Raw genomic sequence first — 22,111 nt, 5'->3', positions numbered from 1 at the left:
AACAGTTTTCAAAAGTTTGCACAAAGTGAAACATTTTTAATTCTAAATGTAGAATCTATAATTTTGTATGAAAAATAGGGTGTCGATTAAGTTTTTATTTTATAAAGCAACATTTAATAAAAGCAAATCTGTAAAAGTTATTGATGTTTTGGTGAAGGAAAATCATTGTTAGAACCAGCAAAAAGAAAAATTCTAAACCAGGATTAACACCTGCAGTAAAACTTGTATAAAAAGTCCAAGGAGACATGAAAAATACGTAAAAAGTGTAGCCGGGTATGTTAAATGTCCTGAAATCGAAAACCCATTCAAAATAAGCTGCAAATAATGCCTAATTAAAATAAATGGAGTAGATCTGTCTGAGGCAAAAAAAACAAACAATAAGAAAAATTAATCCCTATACAAAGCACAATAAAATGGTGCATAATGAAGATGCAAAATATCGTAGATGTATACTGCAATAAAAATTTAGTACTGGATATTTTTTACCACACACGTTACCTCTTAAAAGCATTAATAACAGATATAGTGTGGCAGATCCAGTAACATACGCAATGGAACCTTTATAGTAAATTTAACTGTTTAGTAAAGTAAAATGGCAACTTTAAAAAACGATATTTTTCTCTTTCTTGAAAATTATAAAAATTGTAGCAGTCCCCGTCCTCCGGCAAAGCCCTTACAGACAGGTTCGTACTTAATTAAACGAATGCAAACGTTACAAATAAAAACTATTTTCTATTAACACAACGACTTGAAATTATTGATTTATGGGTAAGTTCAGAATCTGATTGAAAATAAAGAGAAATATATAAAATTAAAATACTTATTATCGTCAATACAAAAATATATATAATCAAATAATACTAGAAATATCAAATACAGGAAAAAAAGTTCAAATATATGCAACTATAACATTCTCATACAAAATTTGAAGGTAAATGAAAACGCAATTAGAGTACTAAATCCTAATAAGAACATTCTTTTAATCTTCAATTGCAAGCATAAAAAGTTACAAGAAAAAAATTAAACGAAAGATGCATAATAACTGATTAAGTAGGTACATATCAGCCCTAACAAAAAATACAAGAGCTAAGTCTTTAAAAATGTCAAATGGAATTAGTGGTTCCTACTAATCATTTAATTATGAATATTCTGCAATATTATAGTAAACAAGTTTGATATTGTGAGAGGGTGATAATGTGACTCTTTATTTTATTCTAAAACTGTAAATGCAGTCATGTTTCCAGCGTACAGCACTTAAATCAATGGCAGGATAAGGATGTTTGCAACGTGTGCATACCAATGGTTGTTCCATTTTATGCTCATCTTTCATATGATTAGCAATATGCCCTCCATTGTCAAAGTTCTTTTGACAGTAGCTACAACTGAATGTTATCTGAGGCAAGGCACATATGCCTGTGGTCAAACTGGTTTCTGCATTAAAATTTTTAAGATGAGCTAAATATGCATCAATCTTTTTGTCACTTTCTAAAACACGCAGTGTAGTCTCTACTTTGGGAATTATCACCTCTGTGTATCCAATGTCATAACGAGATGGGATTCCTTTGGAAAGTTTCTTATTCCTGAAGTAACTGTATTTACCAATGTTGAAAAGAACTGAAGTGTTATTAGCTATAGTTGGTTGCCCATTTCTCTGAATATTAAGTTCTTCTACATCCATTAAAAACTCATCAATCACTGTTTGAAAAGCATTTACTACTGCTGATGATGTGTAAACAGACCTAAGTTGGTTTAAATAGTCTCTGGTCATTTTTTTCAAATAATCTAAGGTAAATGCAGTTCGAGGTACCTGAGGATTGAGTACTTTGATTTCTTCAATAAATTCAGCTGATGTAGGGGTCAATGGAGTTCCTACTAAACTGATATGTCTTCGAAACTCATGTAAGTTTCTTCTGGTAAATGAGAAAATAGGACTCATCAAATGAACACCCACATGAGGCCAACTGATTAATTGTTTCAATGTGATTGTATCTGTTACTTTTCTATCCCATTCTAACACTCCATGCTGTTTTAAAATAATATTGCCATCAAAGCTGTCTGTAAAAACTATGGTATTCAATAGTGCAGGTTTAGATGATATTTCTATGGTAAATGGAGCTATAGTTTTAGGAGCCAAATTATCTGTTTGAGTATTATGGTCAGCAATTTTCTTTAGCATGTATTTCTTTTGAGTGTCTATTGGGTTTTTCTTCCTAAATTCAGCCATAGCTTCTTTGTAATGCACATTTATAGCTTCATTTAATTTTATTGTAATGAATTTGTGAAACTTGTCATACCACATTTGAAAAGTTATGTTTCCCGAATAGTATTCAACACTCTTTTGCCATCCTGGCCAATTTTTAATATAATAAACTAGCAAATATGGGAGCATATTTGTAAGTATTGGCTCAAAATTTTCTAAAGAAATATTTAATTCTTTGCGAAGCATTAGTCGAAGCACTTCCAGTTCTAAATTCACCTGTTTTCTATCTACCAGTGCAGAGAAACATTTTCTTAAGCCACAAAATTTTGAATCTTTATTTTTCTTCTTTGAAGTTGTCTGGGTACTATTAATACCTGATGAGCCAATATTGGATAAGTTTATGTCTATGCTTGATTCTAAAGGTGTTTCTTTTTCAATTTCCATGTTGAGAAAACCTTGTTAAGAAGCTTCCAAATAGTCCTTTTCTTCAATCAGGTCAAATTTAAACTGCATTCTTCCCTAATTAGGTGATATGCAACAGTCAAATAGTTAGACGAATTTTGTATTAATTAAAATAATAAACACATATTAAAAATAATAATAACTAACCACCACCAGAAACTGGAACTTAGCTAACCAGGTGCGGGGTTGAAAGTCGTGTAGTAACGTGCGAGCAACCCTACTCAACACATAACCCATCCCCTTTCACATTATGACGGCCGTTCGTCCTGTCAGAAGCGTTGAGCCAAATGATTTTTTGAAATATGACAGATTAGGGTTGGTGTGAGCACTCCCAAGGATTTTAGAACCGTTCGCAGATGTGATTGTAGATGAATTTAAACAGCCGCTATCAAAGCTCCAATCCAGGTTCTACAGGTCTATAACTTTCTTCGATCACGTGACGACCCCCATTAGATCTAGACCAGGGTTCTCTAAGCAATCACTCCAACTTGATGAAGGTAACGGAGACACACACCGATCCATTCCCCAGTAATTCGACGCTTTTTCCAGACCAACAAAATCACAATCATCTCTCCAGACCAAGTATGTCTGCGACTAATCCTCAAAAATAGAGGTAAACGAAAAACTGATGCTGGTTAGAAAAGGAGTACAAGATCCTATTTTATAGAACTTTCCCAAAACTGATATGGTTGATTGTGTTTTCCTTTGGGGTGGTCAAATTTAATAGTTTAGTGTGACGAGTTTGCTGCCCTAAGTTTTAAGATAGGGCTGCTTGATCAAGACATGTCAACATTGTCAATAATGATTACAAAACCATATTATTAGCTTTGTTCTTTATAACACAACTAAATTCAGTTTTCTGCACTAGTTCTTAAAAAAAAATCCTTTCTCTTTTAACAGTCAAATCACTGTTAGATAAAGAATACGGAATTTTTAAACAGTACACAATTGCTATGGCAACTCGTGGATTATGGTTTGGGTCATACCTTACTACGTCAAACATTAATTTTCAAGTCGATATGGATTTTCATAAATAATATTTAGACGAAATAATAGCTGATAGATTATTAACGGTCGTAAAAATTCGCGCAAAGTGAGAAATTTAAAATTTAAAATTTAGAGGTTTTAAATTTGAAAGAAAATATTAATGTTAGTAAAGTTTATTTTTACAGCAAAAGTTAACGAAACGTAAATTTAAAAGAGTTCTTGATGTTATGGTGGAGGAAACCTAGTATGATAACCAGACAATTAAAAAAATGTAAATCAGGGCTAATGCTTGTATTCACAGGACCTCATAAAGAAAATGGTGCAACTGCACGACACAACTCTACCTAATAACTTGAGGCAACAAGTTCATCACACCAGTAGAAGATAGTACAAAAAGTTTAGCAATTTAGCATTATCAACATCTTTTAGTGCCCTTTTCGGTACAGGTATCACCAGTTCAAATCGGAACATAGGAATTGTACATGTGGGAGAAGGATCGCACAAGTTTAATATGTTTCCGACAAAGACCAACGAAGTGGGTTGTGGACTTGCGGTTGAAGTGAACGAAGTCAATCCAATGTTGTCAGATCTTTCACCGTTTCAAAATGTTAACTGATAGTCAATGAACCATTTCTGTACAGAATTCAAAGTTTTTCTTCTCTAGCCGTTCCAATACCATTTCAAGAGACAAATTATCGGAATTATTGTATTTGATGTATCCCCGGTTTTGTCTCCTACAGCTTCAGGTTGCGTTGATTTTTTAAATCGTGGAACAGAAACTTCTCTTACGTCATGCACTTAAAATGTTCTGAAACTAATTAATATTTGTAAAAATTTGAAAAAATTATCTACAATCCTATAGCAATCATTGTAAAATATCAATTTTTTATCTCAACCAAAGTTTGTTTACATTTATCAGCTGTTTTTTTCTTTTACCGATGGTGCAAATATCCACAACAAATACTTACTTTCCAAATTCCTTAACCTAACTCTTTCAAAGACAACTCTGATACAAGTAAAACACTCCTCTTATAGAACTTCGCAGTGATCCACAAAATAATTTCATTTTTAAAATTGTATAGAGTCTGGTTAATTATGATTTACCCGAAATTATGATGATGGAACGAAAGATCAAACTAAAAATTCTTAATAACCATATAACTTGCAAAATTTGCAGAGGGTATTTGATAGACGCCACCACAGTAACTGAATGTTTGCATACATGTAAGGGTTATTCCTATTTTGTAATTATTTATTTAAATTTATCAACAAATGTATTTCATATAGTCTGTAAGAGTTGCCTGGTTAAACATCTTGAAGAAAACAATACTTGTCCAACATGTAAAATAGTAATACACCAATCTCATCCACTTCAGTATATTAGCTTTGATCGGACAATGCAAGATATAGTTTATAAGCTTGTGCCAGATTTGCAAAAGAGTAAGTTATTAGATTAGTTGCCGATTACTTTGTGCATTTAAATGTTTTTTAAGATGAGTTAGAAAGGGAGAGAGAATTTTATAAATTAAGAAGATTACCAAATCCCAAAGATGTTCCTCCAGCCATTGGGGAAAATACTATGGAAGAGGAGCCAGACCCTCATGCTGAATCTGATTACCATAGGCAAGATGAGCAAGTTAATGTTTGTCTAGAATGCATTAGCTCTAGCCTGAAAACACTCAAAAGACGTTTTATTAGGTGTTCCGCCCAAGCAACTATTTTACACTTAAAAAAATTCATAGCCATGAAAGTCTTAAATGGCATGGAGAAATACAGGGACATTGATATTTTGTGCAATGATGAATTGTTAGGGAAAGACCATACTTTAAAGTTTGTGTATGTGACTAGGTGGAGATTTCAAAATCCACCTTTAACTTTGCAGTACAGACCAAGAATTGACATTTAAAGCTTCTGGAAGCTGTAAAATGGTTATGTGGTGTCTTGATGATTTTACTTGATAAGCTCAAGACCTCATTTGCTTATCCAGAGGAAAACTATCTAACATTTTTTTCTTACAAAAAAGTTCTCAAAGTATATTTTCTAATATGAGTATGAATAAAAAGTGTTACATGTCATAAGTTATTTGCTGAAATTAGTCAATAAATATAATAAGAATTATAACTAACAAGTCATATAAACCAATTTTAGTTAAGATTCATATTTAATTTTGCTAAAAATAGAATTTACAACTTTTTTCAGTTTTTCTATGGATGAGCCATACAGGCAAAAGGTCCTATGTCTATGTACCCAAGTGGAATATTGCTTTTTTTGTTTTACAACTAGAGCTATTTCAATCTTTTTTATGTTAAGAAAATCCTGTGATACTTCATTTTATATATTTTACCTTTATTGTAATGGTAAGTAATGTTTTATGTATTTGTCTTGTAATTGCAATCATCGTGTAAGTTTTAATGGAAAATGAACTAAATGAGGTTTATTTTAGCTAAAAAAATAAATGGATTGTGCCAAGAATTACATCACCTACTATTTACTATTCATTGCTTTATTATGAAAAAACTATTACAAAACAACACATGGAAAAATATAACTATGAGGCAGTTGCCACGAACACATTATAACTAATTATTTTCAAATAGGAATTCCTGTCTATGTAGGCCCTCCACATTCAATGAGATCAACTACCAGGCATTAAGCTGTGAACAAAAATACTACATTCCAGTCAAAAATGACTAGAGGAATTCTTCAATTACCTAAATACTAATTATCAATTAGTCTTTAACTTGGAGGTATTAACACAGGTCTTAGTTAAAATGATCACAGTTTTTCTTACAATTACATGTACAACTCTTAGAATTACTTTGCAAAAATAACAACAAAGAAAATAAATATTATTTTCAGCCTCCATTTTATGACGTCGTGGAGGAAGACATAGTGAAATTGATATCGTTGATATCATGTTCACCTGTTAACTTTTCTACATACTCTATCCACTGTTTACACTAAAACAGGTTTATAGAAATTAATGGAACTTGAAGTATATTCACACAAACGCTTACCCTGCGTCCCAGAATTTCTTTCCGATTTGACTTTGGTTCTTTTTTCATTATAGGCAAAATTGCTTGTAAGGCTTGATGAAACATATCTAATGCTTTCTCTTTGTTCCCTTCCTTTAAAAACATTTCAGCTGCGCAGCCGATATCAAAACCATCAGCCAATCTTGGCGTTGATGTTAAATGCTTTCGAAATGCTTCATCACTTATAACCTCAGTGGGGTTTAATTCAAAGGATGGTAAAGTCAGAAGTGTCCTTTCTAAGTATGATATGAATTTCTCATAGTCAATCCATTTTTTTCTAAGAAACATTCTATCACTCTCAGTTTCAGATAGGTTATATTGAATTTTTAATTCAATCACAGTTTGCATGGCATCAACAAGGGCCTCGCCAAATTTGTTATTTTTGGAATGTTGGAAACCAGAATCTGCATGACCTTTAGCTCTTGTAAAAAAGTAATTCTCATATTGTAGCACAAATTGAGGCTCAATATTCATGAATGGATGTTTCCTCAATGCATCACCTTGTGTCCTCAGTGATTTGTCGTAAGTTAAAAGACCTTTGAGGAAATCGATGCATTTTTTTGAATATCTTTCGCTTCCTTGAAACTAAAGGTTCAAAATTAATATTATCATTTGTTTTCTAGGAATAGTTTCAACAATTGATATTAAAACTAACATGATCAAATTGAGTAATTGAAAGCAAAGTAATTTAAATAGCTACAAATTTAAGACAAACAGATGGCTTACATCAGGTAATGTTCTTCTGTTCAGTAGGCTACACCATTTTTCTTTTTCCTTTTCTGTTACATTAAAAAGAGTGCGGTTGAAGATTGCATTATACATTATAACTCCTGCTGACCACAAATCACAAGTTACATCTACAGGATGCCTCAATACAACTTCAGGGGCCATGTACAATAAGGAACCACACTTGTAATTTAAAATCTGGCCCTTTAACTTTATTTCAGATAAGCTAAAAGACCCACAAATTTAAGTTCAGAAAACTAATGTCACACATATCATAGGTACCCAAAATCACATATTTTGATTTCAGGGCCATCAGGTTTCATACTGGTGCAAATGACATTATGAGGCTTTAAATCGCCATGGAAAATTCCCAATGTATGCATGTAATCCAATCCAGACATTAGTTGTATCATAATACGCTTAACTATCGTTTCGGAAATGTTCTTGAAATCTTTTAAAAAATCCTGAAGGTTCCCAAAGGCTGCATATTCAGTTCCAATGTAAACGTGTCTGAAATTAACAAGTCCCAACTGTAGGTTAGAAGATAAAAGGAAAAATCTCAAATTTCTAATAGTTACATTTTTTCTAAATTAACATTTAAAATGTTACCAACGAAACTTAAGGCCAACTTCAAAATTAGATTTCTTTAGAACGAATTAATCGGTTTTTGTAAGAGAAGTCCATTCAGATAGGTGCATCCCATGACTATTCTACAAGGTGCTTAATGTTTCATACGTTGTGCAAAAAAAAACTACAAAATCAGAGAAAGACTGTTTTTTTTGGTAAAATTTCTTTGGTTCTCAACTTTTATGAAAAAAATTCTGAAACCATTCTTTTGTACAGGAATATAGAGAGGAATATAGTAGCTCAGAACAAGAAATATAATTTTTTTTCTTGAAAATTTCGACTTTTTTCAACATTTTAGTCTGCGCATCATATTTCTTCTTGCCTTCATATAAATGAAGGTGGTTCATTTATATAAAGGAGGTAGCAATAGATTTATGATAACTGCTTTATAAGTATTCTGTAATGTCTTGTTAAGAATGAAGATAACAAACTTTAATTTAATTTCAAAAACCTTGTTTGTTCTATTGTTCTTAATTATAAACACAATACATGTGTCAAGTGTTCGTGTCAAATAACTAAAGCTTGTACTGTTGGTTCTTTTAGATATATTGCCTATATAGGCAATATACCTATTTGAAGCCTGAAGGTAGGAGTTTAAACCTTCTGATAAGTTTCATTTATCATCATCTATAGATTGGATGTTATGGAGGCAATATACTAAATAAATTAACATAACAATATTATTACCTCAATAAGGTTAGCTAAAGTTAGCTGATTTTATATATATAAAAATATTCAAGTTATTGAAAGTATATTTTGACGTTAATATTTAGGTTGCTACAAAATATTTGTAAAATAGGTGGTTCCCCTTTGCCAAGTTTCAACTTTCTGAACATTTACTTTTATGAACATACTGTAGTTAACAGAACATTCAATTTATAACTACTTAAATAGTGAATACAGAAATAGATACTATTTAAAGTTAAAAATTGTACATCATACAAAAAACTCTTTTTACTAATTATACTAATTGTCAAAATAAACTTTTTAAAAATGACATATCATGGTTATATGATGGTCATTTGTTACAAAAATAAAATATATTTATTGTACATTATTAATTCCCAGTTGAAGGATGCACCTACCTGAGGTTGTTTTGGTATCAAAAGTTAATTGAATTGTTTGAGAAAAATCTAGTTTTAAACTTAAAAGTTAAGTTAAATTTCGTTTAAAACGCTTCGTCGTAAGTTTAGATTTGGTCATTAATGTTTTAATTATTGCTTAGTTTAGTTCAACAAGGAAAAAATTAACTGAAACTGGAAAAATACTCTTACGTTCTGCTGATTTCATAAATCTTTAAGGTAATGATGTTAGGATGTGTTAAAATCTTCATGATTGCTATTTCCTTGGCAGCAGCAGCAAATTCATAATGCACCATAGTACGTATTTCCTGTCGAAAGCACTTCAAAGCTAAAATTTCTTTAGTTTCCTATTGAACAAATTAATAATATACTTAGATAAGGGAATTTATTTTCACACTGAGTTTCAGTTACCCTGTTGTAGGCTCTATAAACTTCTGAAAATGTGCCAGCTCCAATAATTTCTCGAAGGTCAAAATTTTTTATGGATTTTTTAAATCCCTCATTTACATGGGGGACATGCGATTTGTGAGGATTGTTAGCCATCTAAAAGTTTAATAATTTGTTGGTTACATGGTTCAAATGATATTATTTTCGGTAATATTAGCGAAATATTTTTCTTTAGATAGGTGGCAAAGAATTAACATTAAATTTATCATTTGTTATCATTTAGGAAATTGACCTTGAAAAAAGTTAGGTTAGAGGTTTTAAGAGAAAATCATTTATTACAGCGCAATCGCCTAACATTTGAAATATTTGGCGCTAGTATAAAAATATTCTTTTAATTTTTTTAAGCTTTGTCTTCTTATGATAATAAGTTCTATAACGAATGATTTTTAAACTAATAATTTGGTGAGAATTGTTTATGTTCAACACAAGGATTTCTTTTCATAATTCTAAAAGGAATTCCATCAAAATGGCAAGGAGAATATCATTATTACCTTAACCTTTAATTGATTTAGGAGGGCAATATGTGGTTTAATTGCTTTTCTTTTTACTGAAGTTCCGAGAATGAAAGGCAGATTTATCTGAATTAAATAAATTATCATTGAGAAACAAAAGCGTAAAAAACAATTGGCAATGATAAAACAAAATGGCCGATCTGCATTGTGTTCAGTTATTGCAATTGGAGTACTTCAGATGATTCAATCCTATGATGTTTTAAAAAAATAGTTATTTTTGTATCAAGTTCGCGAAATACTATTTAGTGGATGAGAAATAAAGCCTTTTTAAGGAAATCAAGAGAATAAATATAGAAACTTTGATTTTCATCAGTTTAAGGCAACCTACCACGCACAAAATCATGGAGCACATTTCACATTTCTTCGTGAAAATAAGTCCCGATGAGAATGACATCTTTAACGACCTCTCCAGGCATCAGCTTTTCACACCTATTTACCAAAAAATAATGGTAAAAAGAAAAACGAAAGTTTGCTCTAAGCTCTTGGAGCGTAATTCTGAAATCGGCTCCGTTGGCATAATATGGAGATATGATGATAGTGTTGCACACTGCACGTAGGAACTGCTAAAAAATCAGCTCTGGCTACTATAAGGCCACTTTCACATATAACAAAAAATACCTAAAAGTGAAACAGAATGTTCCTGAGGCCCCTGACACAATATGCTGATATTTAATATTTAGAAGTAGAGGTCGGATCCTTGAAACTTCGACTCAATTTTGCTTGTCAGTTTATCAAGTTGAATTGTCTTTTTAAATAAGAATTTGGAAAAACATTTTCAAGGTCTCATTGGCTCCAATTATTTTGAAATGTATTTACCCAAACTTGCCGAAAGTTCATTAATTAAATTAAATTAATTAAACTTGATAAAATGGCAATAGAAATCAAATTCGGCCTCAGGTTCTGTTTATGACATTATCGTTTTAAACCTTACCCGGCTGGTCCTAATTTCGGTTCAAATTGGTTATGATTGATTCTGGTTGAATCGAAAACGCTTTTGCAGCGAAAAATGTTTTAAATCGTGTGACAGCGGAAATGTCAACCATGTAATACTCCCATTTGATTGGTATAAAATGAAGTTTCGAATTCCATTCGTGGTTCAGGATCAAACAGGAGCGTTACATGTTTGACATTTTCACTGTCTTACGCTTTTGAATATTTCCGCTATTTATGCCGGCGTCTTCACAGGTATTAAAGTAACCATATGAAGTAAACAGAGAGATCTAAACCTCAATCGTTTGGCGTGGAGTTATGTCTTAGATCCTCAGTTACACTTTTATGTTTTGATTTCATGTTATGTTTGCATCTTCTATTTAAATTTTAAATTTCGTTTTATTGGTTAACACAAGAGATTAAAATTTGATCGAGATGGCCCTGGCTCAAACAGAAGATATATGGCACTCCTACAAAGAGCTGAAGAGTATAGTGTGGAAATATTTGAATCAAGAACTTGGGTCTGATTTACCGTCCGCTGACTTTGAAAATATTCTTCGGAGGCATAAACAAAACTTTTTTAACCTGTTGCAAAATCCTGTAAGTCCTAACTTTAATTCTAACGTTGGATTTATAATACCTTTAATGTAAGTCGTAAGACTTAATGTTCAAACATACAGAGAATAAATATAACATTTATTGTCATCTTTTTTGTTGTACAAATTCTGATAGGCCTCTGTTGGATATCCAAAGCTTTACCACAAATTTCAGTAAAAAGTTTATCGGTATCTCATTACCTATATTTATGTTAAGTATATGTAGTAACAGCCACCTTTGGAATAGAGTGTCAAAAGATAATTGTTTTAATTAGCTAAAAATTACACTAAGTGATGTTTTGTTAAAAAATCAAAGTGCTGTTTTAAACACAAAATTGATTTTGGTATTGTTTTTCAACATCTTAACCTAAGATTCTCATATCAATATAATATTAAATTTACAAGGTCTCCCTGAACATATTGCCACAATGCATAAGGGCATATTTGTAAAATATTCATTAAAAATCATCCTCACAAACTAATCTTTCATATCCTGTATATGGAAAACTTCTCCGAAGTTTTTGTCTTTTCTTGGGACGTAGAATATATGTTAAATTTGTGGTTTTCTTTTCAGAGATGCCTTATAGGACCTTAATAATATAGCCTACTTTAGAGAAACTATAAATCCAACTTACCACATCAATTTTTTTACATTGCATTTTTCAGCCCAAAAGTTCAAAAAAAAGAGAAGAACTTAAAAATGCCATGGTGGATGGTATTTATCTGAAAGGCATAGGTCATCAAATAATAACAGAAGATCTATACCAAGAATCAGTTATTTTATCTGATATGTATAATATGAATGAACTTGTTGCCCTTGATTTACTGTGCACTGCCCAGTTGCAAATGCCTTCTTATCCTGGTATTATGCATCATATTTTTCATCATATTTCTTATGTTTATTAATTATGCCATGTTTATTTAGGTCTAGCTAGAGGGCTTGTTGCCATACTCCTTTATTATGATGGTCAAAAGGCACTATTGACTTCATTGCTGTATTTAGTGCAAGCCAGAAATGGTGTACAGTGGAGTCTTAATGTAAAACCTGAGTTGTCTAGGTTCATAACAGATTACACAGATCAATTAATGGAAGGTGGTATTTTTAAACGAATTCTGGAACTATTAAGAATATTAGATTTAACTGCTGAAATTGAAAAACTTCAAGATAATTTAGCACTGGGTAAGGAAAGCAGCCTCCCAATTTATAAAAGAATCAAGTTTGGATATATTATTTTCAGGTGGGCCTAGACATCGCAGAGAAGTCACAGATCTTTTCAATGATATTAGAGTTGCCTTAGCAGATATAATGTTTTCCTGGTCTATACAGAGTGGACTTCCAAAAAATTGTACTTTAGCTTTAATGAACTTTTTAAAGCAAGCTACATTAGATACAGAAGCCACAGGAATTATAGATGATGTCACTCTGTATTTAGAAGTAGGTTTTATGTACTTAATGGACTAGTATATGAGTAGTTGTTTTTGTTAGATGGCTCTATTATCAGCCTTTGATCTGAGCATTTTTCATACAAGAGAAGATGGAGAGGAAGTGGTGCAATCATTGCCTATTTTATCAGACACAACTTTAATCACATCTCTGGTCGCAGAATTACTGAATTCATCTCCTAAGTGGGTTTGTGAAGGTTTGCAAGCCTTAACTATGTTTGCCATGGCAGTATCTTTGGCATCCTTAAGGGTTCTTCCTCAAAACTACATTTTTCAAGACGCCATAAATAAAGAGGATACTTTGGTGGATATGTCCATTGAAATGAATGTATTTAGTTTTTTACATAATATAGTGTTGGAAAATAAAACTCTTTATAAGGCAAGTATTTAGAGTAATGGTTATAAACCAAAAAAGCAGATATTTTTGAAAAACAAAAATTTTTTCAGGAACAATATTTATATAACAGAATGCACAATTTACTGACTGATTTTGTGGTTCATATGTATCCAAAAGCAAAAGATTTAAGAATGAAGGCAAATGAAGTTGCCCGGACTTTACAAGTTTATATTAGAGAAGATTTGGAAGCGCCTGGTAACTTGCCCAGGTATGTTGCCAAAGCTAATTATTTTGTTTAATTAAACTGATGATGATTTCAGGTACTTTGAGTTTCTACTCTTATCAATAGGAAAGTTCTACAGTAAAAATACTGTAGATCCTGAGTTAACTATGAGTTGGTGGAGCCCTATTGAGCTCAATTCTAATAAAAATTTAAACATAAGAATAGCTCCGCGTTCAGTAGCCCTCTTTAAGTTTTTGAAGCTTTCTGGTGAGGAAAAATATTGCACTTAAATATTAATTCTGTTATACATTCTATTTTAGGAGACATGCTCCCTGCTACTCTTTTTGTTCCATTTCTTAAAATGTTAAGTGGCCTTTCATCTACCCCAGAAACAGCAAAGCATTGCTTTAACATGCTGAAGCAAGCTGGTTTGTATTGTACTGTGTGGGTTTAAAGCTGAGTTGTACAGTTATAACTTAAGTTCCAACTGAAAATAAACTTTAGATTTTGTCAGATTGATTACAACAAGAATATTATAAATTGAGTAAACAATTGTGTAAGATTGTCTGCAGTGATTGAGTTTAAATTCTGATTGTACAATTACGGCTTAATGTTGGTTATATTAAATAAATTTGTGGAAATAGGGACCCATTTATCAAGGACTTTAAGCTGGGATCACTTCTTTCTATCGTTTGGCCAATACTACCACAATCTCCGACAAGAAACGCCGCCTCAAATCGATACAATATATCGGTTAAGGACGGGGTATCACAAAGGTGTTAGTCCCCAAGAACTCGAAGGTAGGCAATGCTGTTGTATAGGGTCATTTAAGGAGTAGGTACAACGTTTCGCAGTCAAGCGTATGGAAAAATGTACTTTTCCGCTGTAAATGAAAACATTGCATCTTTAATACTAATTATTGTACGCAATGTTTAAGCCTAAATATTTGAGACACGGGTAGAGATAAACATGAAAGTAATTAATTACATATTTTAAATCATGGAAAAGAGATCGTTTCATTTATAAGAAGATATAAAATGATCCATATATAAAAGTGATAACATTTTGACAGATTTGCGATGCTTATCTTTTCAATTCGACAATAGATTCTTACGATTATTTACGAAAATTGGCAATTTTGCTAATTCAAAAATTTTAATTGAACCAGTAATAACAGAAATCTTTTAAATCAAATATAGCTTGACTTCCATCCATGTTGAAGACTTTGAAAAAATTTGTGAATAATGTTTGTTTCAGGACTGCATGCAGTACTCCTTTTGATACGTACAGTAGCTGAACACGACCCGTTTGCACGTGTTGCATTATGTGAACATCCTGTGTGGTCTCCTCTAGGTATCCTTTTGGGTAAATAGTTTATGAGTAACAAGTTGAAGTGATCTTTAAGCCTACGAAATTAGGGTTGGTGAGCTGCTCCGTTCCAATCTTGTTGAAAGCCGATTTACTTCAAACGTTAGCAGTGTTATCTCAGTCTATAGCTAATGCCAGTCAAATGTGGGAGAACTTGGAATCTTCTCAAATAATAGTTACCATACATACGACATCTAGTTATGCACCCAGGTGATTTTAATTGACATATATACCTATCTAGCAATCCAATATTGCTGTATCCTTAGAGGAATTCAAACGGAGTTGGATGAAATCGAGTCAAGGATGGAAGAATATCCTCTAACAAGGGGTGTCCTGCAGCTTTTAAACAATCTCACAGTCTTTGGAATACCAAAGTCATTAGGGGCTGGAACGAGAAATCCCAGTTTTGACCCTTATTTATCATTCATTATTAACTCTGTCTTTCTGACATATAACTCTAGGTTAGCTCTGACTTTATTTTTTATATAACATATGATTGTAAGATGAACTTGTTTTAGAGGTTATAGAGACTCTGCTGAAAAGTACGAAGTTGCCCTCTTGTGCTTAAAGCTTTTTGAAAAGTTTTTGAGATGTTATGTTCCAAAGGCTATTGATTTTCCAACGAAGAATGCCAATTGTGAATTGAGTAGTCATCCAGGATACCATTTGATGGTACAGTTTAACAACAAGACAGAAACTCTGAGTGTGATTCTGGACATACTTAATGATGGAATTAGGCTTTTTGACACTTACGTATCGTTTCATGGAGAAGAGAGAGTGCAGGAATGTACTTTGGCGTGTTTGAATATTATATTGCGAACATTAAAGCTTCAAAATCGATTTTTTATGTAAGACTTCTTGCGTCATAATATTGTGTAGTTTGATTAAAATGAAAGATTTTCAGGGCTCTGACGGAAACGTCAACAACCGTGATATTAAATAGCATCAGCAAACTTCTTTTGTCTATCAACAGGAGATCCGGAAGGCCTGATCATTGCATCAATATAGCCAAATATATCAGTTATCAGAGACATATGCCTAAACACGCATTAGTAGCCGTTCAAATATTAGTGCATATAACCGGAACGGCTACTAGCCATAGCCATTTTATGAATATTCTGACGTCAACACACGAAAAAGAAGAATTATTGATTAAAGGAGCCTTTTTCCAATGTTTAGATTCAAATATTGATGACATAGAGACAGCTAATAAAACTAAAAATGAAATATTAAATTTACTGAAGCAATGCATGCAGTACCCTGCTCCGAATTTAACTCATTTTCTCATTGGTTTTGAGCTGACACGTGACATATCGAAGATGGACTTTCAGTATCCAGGAGTCATGGGGTTTTCCAGAACTTGTTTACACTCTTTACTGTCAATTTTAGATTCCACAATTTCCAAAATAGTAGAGCCTCCCCCGGTGATGATAACAGAATCTGCTTACCATCTGCTTTACATTCTTGCTTCTAATTCGAAGACAAGGGGGCCTATTTTGAGGTTTGTGAGGCTTAATAAGCTTTTTTTTCCATGTCACTTAAAACAGTGCAAAACACTAATGAGGAAAGGTAATTTAAAATACATTTTTCTCTTATCGTGTATTTATTTTTCTCGTTCGATGTGGCAGATCCGAAATGTTTGATGCAAATGTCATGGTTGTTGAAAACCTTGGCAGTTGAACTAAAAACGGCCAGTACTACCAAACAGGTTACATATCTTAAGTTCCTAATAAGCTTTCTGGGAAACATGTCATCAAGTGATGAGTCCAATCAAGATAACATGTTTTTGCATCAGATTTTACAAATAGAAGTACACGAGTCGAAAGGTAAGACTTTAAATTCTTATATGAATATCTATTATATCTTTTTAACACTGTAATAACAACATGTAGATATTCCGGATATAGCTGATATCTCAACAATCCCCGAATCAAACCCGAAACTGTTGAAAAAACACGCAAGCGATATGAAATTGTATAATGAAGCATGTGCGGCTGTGGTAGAATTTGCAGATGCGTGGTGCCAAGTGGCTGAGGTACTTGTCACTTTCATGCCATTGGAAATTTTAGACGCAAAGGAACAACAAGTATTTAGCATTCATTTGCTTCTATATTTACTTAAAAAAGTAGTCCGGTCCCAGTTGTTGACCGCTGTTGCGAGATATTTGTCAGGATCAGTACTGCTGATAATGGATAATATTAAAAGGTGTCTATAAGGTTTTGACTATTTAACTTTCTTATTGAACTTCCGTTGCTTCTAGGTATTATTTGAAGGAAAGAAGACACTTCAACGTGCTGGTTTATTATTTAGGGTAAGTAGATGTATTCTTTGGAACGAGCTTTGTAAACACAAATTGGGTAATTTTCATCACTAAAGGCAATTCCAAAGGTGAAAATTATGGAAAACCAAATATATTTTTTAGTAATTCGATTATTACATGTGCACCTACTGAGTATTATTTAACTATTAGTAGTGCTTAAGAGTTTTCAGTATACAGAGTACATGCCCTACTTTAATAATTAAGTCTCTAAAAACCGCTTGTCTGCGTAAGGGTTAATAAGTTTTAAAACTATCTTTAATTTGCTTTTTAGTATAGAGTTGAACTAACATCTTTTTATTGGTTTTGGTATTGACTTTTCGTTTTTAACTTCTCATTTCTGGTTTAGTATAGGCTTTGCCCTACATGTTATATATTACATTATAAAACACTTTATTTACAAGGCATTGCTTTATGATCACAGTATAAAAAACTCAACGATTCTTACGATTTTTTTGTGGAAGAATCAAATTGGAACACCTAAAGCATTTTAAGTATTGTTAGGAAAAAATCATGTACATTTCTAGATCTTCTTGCAAATAACTGCAAAACGATGACAGGCGCGGAAAAGACGCAAGAGAAAATTTTTAAATTGAACAGAGGCTTGAAATGGTGACAACTAAACGGCCATAAACACTAACTGTCACTAACCAAACGGTAAAAATACCGGGAACCGGGAAAAAAAGTTTGGTAGAGATAAATGAGAAACTGATCCCAGAATAAATATCATTATGTAAATTTAGGCAAATAATTGAGAAGTATTTATTGAGAGTATTGAGAAGTAATTAGTTATATTTTTCAAATTTTAATTTAATATTTCAAAAAGTGGAGCAGTTATAAGGGAAAACGGAAAATTGAATATGAACTTTAACACTACGTATATCTTAAAGCTTTATGAAAACAAAATCTTGTTTGCTACTCTTTGATTTCTTTATGTTCAAGGGATCTGCGATTAGCGGAAAGGCCTCTTTTTTTAGGACACTCTGTATAAGACAAAAAGATAACTGACTATCCCTTGTAATTAAAACCACTTTATTATCTTTTATATAAAAAAAAGACGTCACATCAAACAATAATTCTTAATTGTGTCGAATAACTCTATGAAGAACTAACGACTTCGAAGTAGCTAAGAATCGAAAAAGCTATAGTTTTTTTAAATAGAAAACTGCATTTTTATTCAGGCCACTCAAAGAAATCTTGGAATCTCTAGTCCAATGGATAATGACCTCGGATGTCGTAGATGGAGAACTTCGCATTAATCTCTACGCAGCTCTTGTCACCTTTCTACAACTAATAAGTAGTATACAGTCTGAGCCACCAAAAGTGTCAGTGTCAGCCAGTGAAAATTTATATGTAGCACTTCTAGATGGTTCCAGGTGAGTAGAAGTTTATCTGCAGAATTTAGTATTGATTTTTTTATTTAAATTAGGCACCATCTCGAAACGCAAGATAATGACGTTACGATATCTACAGATTTGTTGGGGGATTTTGGAGATAAATTGATGGCAGTTGTGTGTCACGATTGCATTGGAGGTCAAGAAATATGCAAAATTCTTGCCATGTCCAGTTTTAGTCATTTAATGACCTTAAGCGGGAATGTAGGATGGCAAAGTTACCTTTCAGGTCACGGGTTTTTAAAGCATATCATACAAAGCTTATTAGATGGCAATGACGAGTTACGAACGATGTTGGAACCGGGCGGCGAAAATGCCAAAGCATTGTATTTATATTCGGCGAAGGTTTTGCTCTTGGTACGATTGGCTGGTAAATGTTTGTCGTCACTGTAACAAGTTGAGGAATTCAACAATCCAAGTTTATTAGGTTCCAAAGTGGGTGCTCAAATGATCTTAGAACAGAACCTACTGGGAGTTTTTAGCAAGATGAATGTCTTTAGTTCTCACCCGGAAATATCCAAAATCTGGCATAACGACGCCCTCACCAAAGATAAGTTTCTTCCCTCCCCGGATGTGCACTATCTACAAATATTCTTACCTACATTAGAGATTTGCAATGCCATATTAACAACTCTGGGTACGGAAAACCAGTCTGCTGTGGGTCAAATAATGTTTTTCTTAATCAGTCATCTAGATGTAGTTGAACTGATATTGAGGTAGGGTTGGATTTTATTTTTACAGAAATTGTGAGTCTTTGGGTGTTACTTTTTACAGATCAGGGGATACTGCCTTATCTGCGACATATCTAAAAGAATTGGCCCTTCTAACATCTGTAATATCTAGAACTGCCAACAATGACCTTATCAACGTTTTGGAAAATCCTAATCTCGTATGCAGTAATAGGGCGCATTTGTATCGCGTGCAACGACTCATGTTAAATCTAATTCCAAAGTTTTTGTTATCTGAGGAGAATGTTAAAACGTGAGTTACTATTCTAGTATGCATTAACTTATTTTAGGCGATTGAATAACATTTCAGGTTATTAATGCATCCCGATTCAGACACAATTTCGTTCCAAACATCTGACAGACTGTTGTACGGTTTGCAGATTGCTGCAAATCTCTTATGGTACCCTCGGAACGTCATAGCCAATAATGACGTTGAACATGGTGAAGTTGGCGTCCTATTTTATCCATCGTTATACGATCCACAACTCCATTCACTCCAAAATAAATCTATTGGTCACACGAACGAACAGGAGCCAAGTTTAGGTAGTATAATCTCCCGATTCAGTGAATTTATTTCCTTAATGACCTATTAACAGGTTCGATTGTACAGCAGTTGCTACACACGGTAAATTATCAACATCAAGGCAAGGTGACTCTTGACTTGCTTACGAGAAAAATTAATGAAATTCCCGATATGAATTCCATGGATTTAAAACCCTTAATTGAAGATCATATGGACATGTATGATCTTGAAGTTAAAAGGGAACGAGCCTATGAAATAATTTCAGAAAAACTCGCGAAGAAGGTTATTTGTATTTCCAGAAGTAACACCAAGGCCGGTTAATTTACGTATCTAACTTTTATTACAGAAAAGAGAAATGGAGTATTGCGCCCTTATCATTGAAAACTCCCTGTATGTGATTTGGGCCCACTTGGATTATTTCTTGCTACGTGCTGTGCCTAATCCCCGAAGTACCACTTATATTCACCCAGTTTCCAATGCGAGTGGCACGGAAGGTAAATTAAGTTAATGAATGAACCCAAACTAAATGGGGACAATAAATATTTGATTGCAGTCTTTCCGTCTGGACACTCTGATCCTATCGCCAAAGTGTCAACAGAAATTGTAACAGGCCTGAAACAAGGTTTGGTGGCTCTTTTTAATGACAGCTTTAGCAAGCGATTATTAGAAACGTCACAGGTAACAAGTAGGTATATTTTTCTTCGCATACTTATTAAAATAATTTTGTCCAGGATCGACCTGAGCTTGATAGAGGATTCATCGACGCACTACTACGTAAAATTAAGAGACTGGTTCAATTCGTGCGTGTTCGCTAATTTAGTAAGAGTGTAAATTTTGATGTTCATTAAGTGCTTATCAAGTCTCACGTTTTGGTTAATTCTTTGATTTCATTGGCAAGAATATATTTGTTTTTTCCCTTAAAGAAGTAATTTTTTCCAAACTACTTTGTTTTTGACAAAATTTATAAAAATTGTCTTGCATAATTTTTTAATGTGTGTCTATTAAGTAGTTCATTTAAAAGCATCGAGTTAAATCTTGGGAAATTTACATTTAGGTCAAGTGGTATTGAGGGTAAACGTTCTATGAAAACAACTGTGGTCTAAAATGATTCATACCGAGCTAAATTGTGGAGATTCACATTTAGATTAAAGCGTTTCAAGGGTGAATGTTAAGTCACTTTGTGTTTTTTTTTTTATAAGGAGCATCTAAAGACACCCGGCGTGTTGTTCTGGCGGCTGAATAAAGTAGAATTCGCTGAAGTGTCTACCCACTAAAAACCTCGGAGTTTCTTTGTGTTCAGCCTACGGTGACCCGAAACTGTCCTTGGGGGATAAAAGCATAGAAGCCAAGGAGGCATGAAGATCAGTGTCCCTTGTTCTTATCTTACTTTACATCTGTTGTACTATTCAGTTTTTGCCCCGTTGGTGGATTTTAAACGTTATGAAGGGTCCGTTTCAATTGTTCTTTTTCCTTGACCATTATACAAATTACTTCGCAACAGTGCTCGCATTTAGTTTTGCTCTCCATCATTCCTTCCATCAGGGATTCTGGTATTAGCGTATCTATGGAAGCATTTAGTTCTTCCCGTTGAAACTCAAAATCTAGGTATTTGAATATGCAATGTGTTTTGCAGTATTGAGAACTGCATGTCCTGTACATCGGGCCGGTTTTTCCAATCCTGTGCGTGACTTTTCTATACCTTTTATGACCGCTTCACGTTTGTGTCTAATAGTAACTCAAGTGTCTGTGCTTGTATGAAGTTCAGATTTCAAGATCATGGATTAAGTTCCAAGTCCACTGATCCTTGTCCTTTATCCTTGTTCAGTGTGCCTGCCATTTCTGCATGGTTTGCTTTCTTACCGCTCATCTGTCCGCTTTCGCCACACGTAGAAGGTTACCCTTATATGACCCTTCCTCCGGGAAAAAATCAATGGGGGTTATGTCTGCAAGTACCTGCATTGCTTGGAAGGAAACAATGCGGTATGAACTATGACCAGCATCAGGGCCTTCCTTTGTACTACTCAGAATCAAATGTGCATATTTTTTTTATCTCCTGCATCTAGCCCCTTATTGAAGTTGCGTATAGGAAAGTCGATTGCATCACTCCGTAGAGTAAATGTTTTTTTTTGTGATGGTGGGATTTCGATTGTCGATATTATTCTTTACAGTTGGCT

At 33.2% G+C, this 22,111-nt stretch overlaps 4 protein-coding genes across 4 annotated transcripts; 2 read left to right on the top strand and 2 right to left on the bottom strand.

Annotated features, from left to right (window-relative positions):
* Positions 1-959: 959 nt before the first annotated feature.
* Positions 960-2,812, bottom strand: LOC136417917 (uncharacterized). Its single transcript, XM_066403778.1, has one exon. It carries the CDS (start codon positions 2,642-2,644, stop codon positions 1,205-1,207), a length of 1,440 nt encoding a protein of 479 aa, XP_066259875.1. The 5' UTR covers positions 2,645-2,812; the 3' UTR covers positions 960-1,204.
* Positions 2,813-4,660: 1,848 nt separating this feature from the next.
* On the top strand, positions 4,661-5,635 carry LOC136417980 (polycomb group RING finger protein 3-like). Its single transcript, XM_066403857.1, has 3 exons — positions 4,661-4,873; positions 4,937-5,089; positions 5,143-5,635. The coding sequence occupies exons 1-3, from the start codon at positions 4,762-4,764 to the stop codon at positions 5,553-5,555; spliced, it is 678 nt and encodes a 225-aa protein (XP_066259954.1). The 5' UTR covers positions 4,661-4,761; the 3' UTR covers positions 5,556-5,635.
* Positions 5,636-6,134: 499 nt separating this feature from the next.
* Positions 6,135-9,800, bottom strand: LOC136417968 (calcium/calmodulin-dependent protein kinase type 1B-like). Its single transcript, XM_066403834.1, has 6 exons — positions 9,531-9,800; positions 9,312-9,466; positions 7,693-7,920; positions 7,411-7,636; positions 6,667-7,269; positions 6,135-6,609 (listed from the first exon to the last, which is right to left on the bottom strand). The coding sequence occupies exons 1-6, from the start codon at positions 9,660-9,662 to the stop codon at positions 6,517-6,519; spliced, it is 1,437 nt and encodes a 478-aa protein (XP_066259931.1). The 5' UTR covers positions 9,663-9,800; the 3' UTR covers positions 6,135-6,516.
* A 1,429-nt stretch (positions 9,801-11,229) lies between these two features.
* On the top strand, positions 11,230-20,996 carry Nup205 (nuclear pore complex protein Nup205). Its single transcript, XM_066403867.1, has 26 exons — positions 11,230-11,608; positions 12,271-12,466; positions 12,530-12,784; positions 12,843-13,039; positions 13,091-13,426; positions 13,495-13,652; positions 13,705-13,874; positions 13,928-14,035; positions 14,252-14,407; positions 14,865-14,972; positions 15,026-15,185; positions 15,242-15,436; positions 15,494-15,823; positions 15,880-16,544; positions 16,604-16,801; positions 16,868-17,180; positions 17,236-17,286; positions 18,474-18,668; positions 18,722-19,056; positions 19,114-19,402; positions 19,461-19,667; positions 19,725-19,957; positions 20,011-20,219; positions 20,284-20,431; positions 20,491-20,615; positions 20,669-20,996. The coding sequence occupies exons 1-26, from the start codon at positions 11,444-11,446 to the stop codon at positions 20,750-20,752; spliced, it is 5,586 nt and encodes a 1,861-aa protein (XP_066259964.1). The 5' UTR covers positions 11,230-11,443; the 3' UTR covers positions 20,753-20,996.
* Positions 20,997-22,111: the final 1,115 nt, after the last annotated feature.

Source organism: Euwallacea similis, chromosome 31 (assembly GCF_039881205.1).
Source record: "Euwallacea similis isolate ESF13 chromosome 31, ESF131.1, whole genome shotgun sequence".
Taxonomy (NCBI): domain Eukaryota; kingdom Metazoa; phylum Arthropoda; class Insecta; order Coleoptera; family Curculionidae; genus Euwallacea; species Euwallacea similis.
This window is presented reverse-complemented; position numbering and strand designations above follow the sequence as displayed.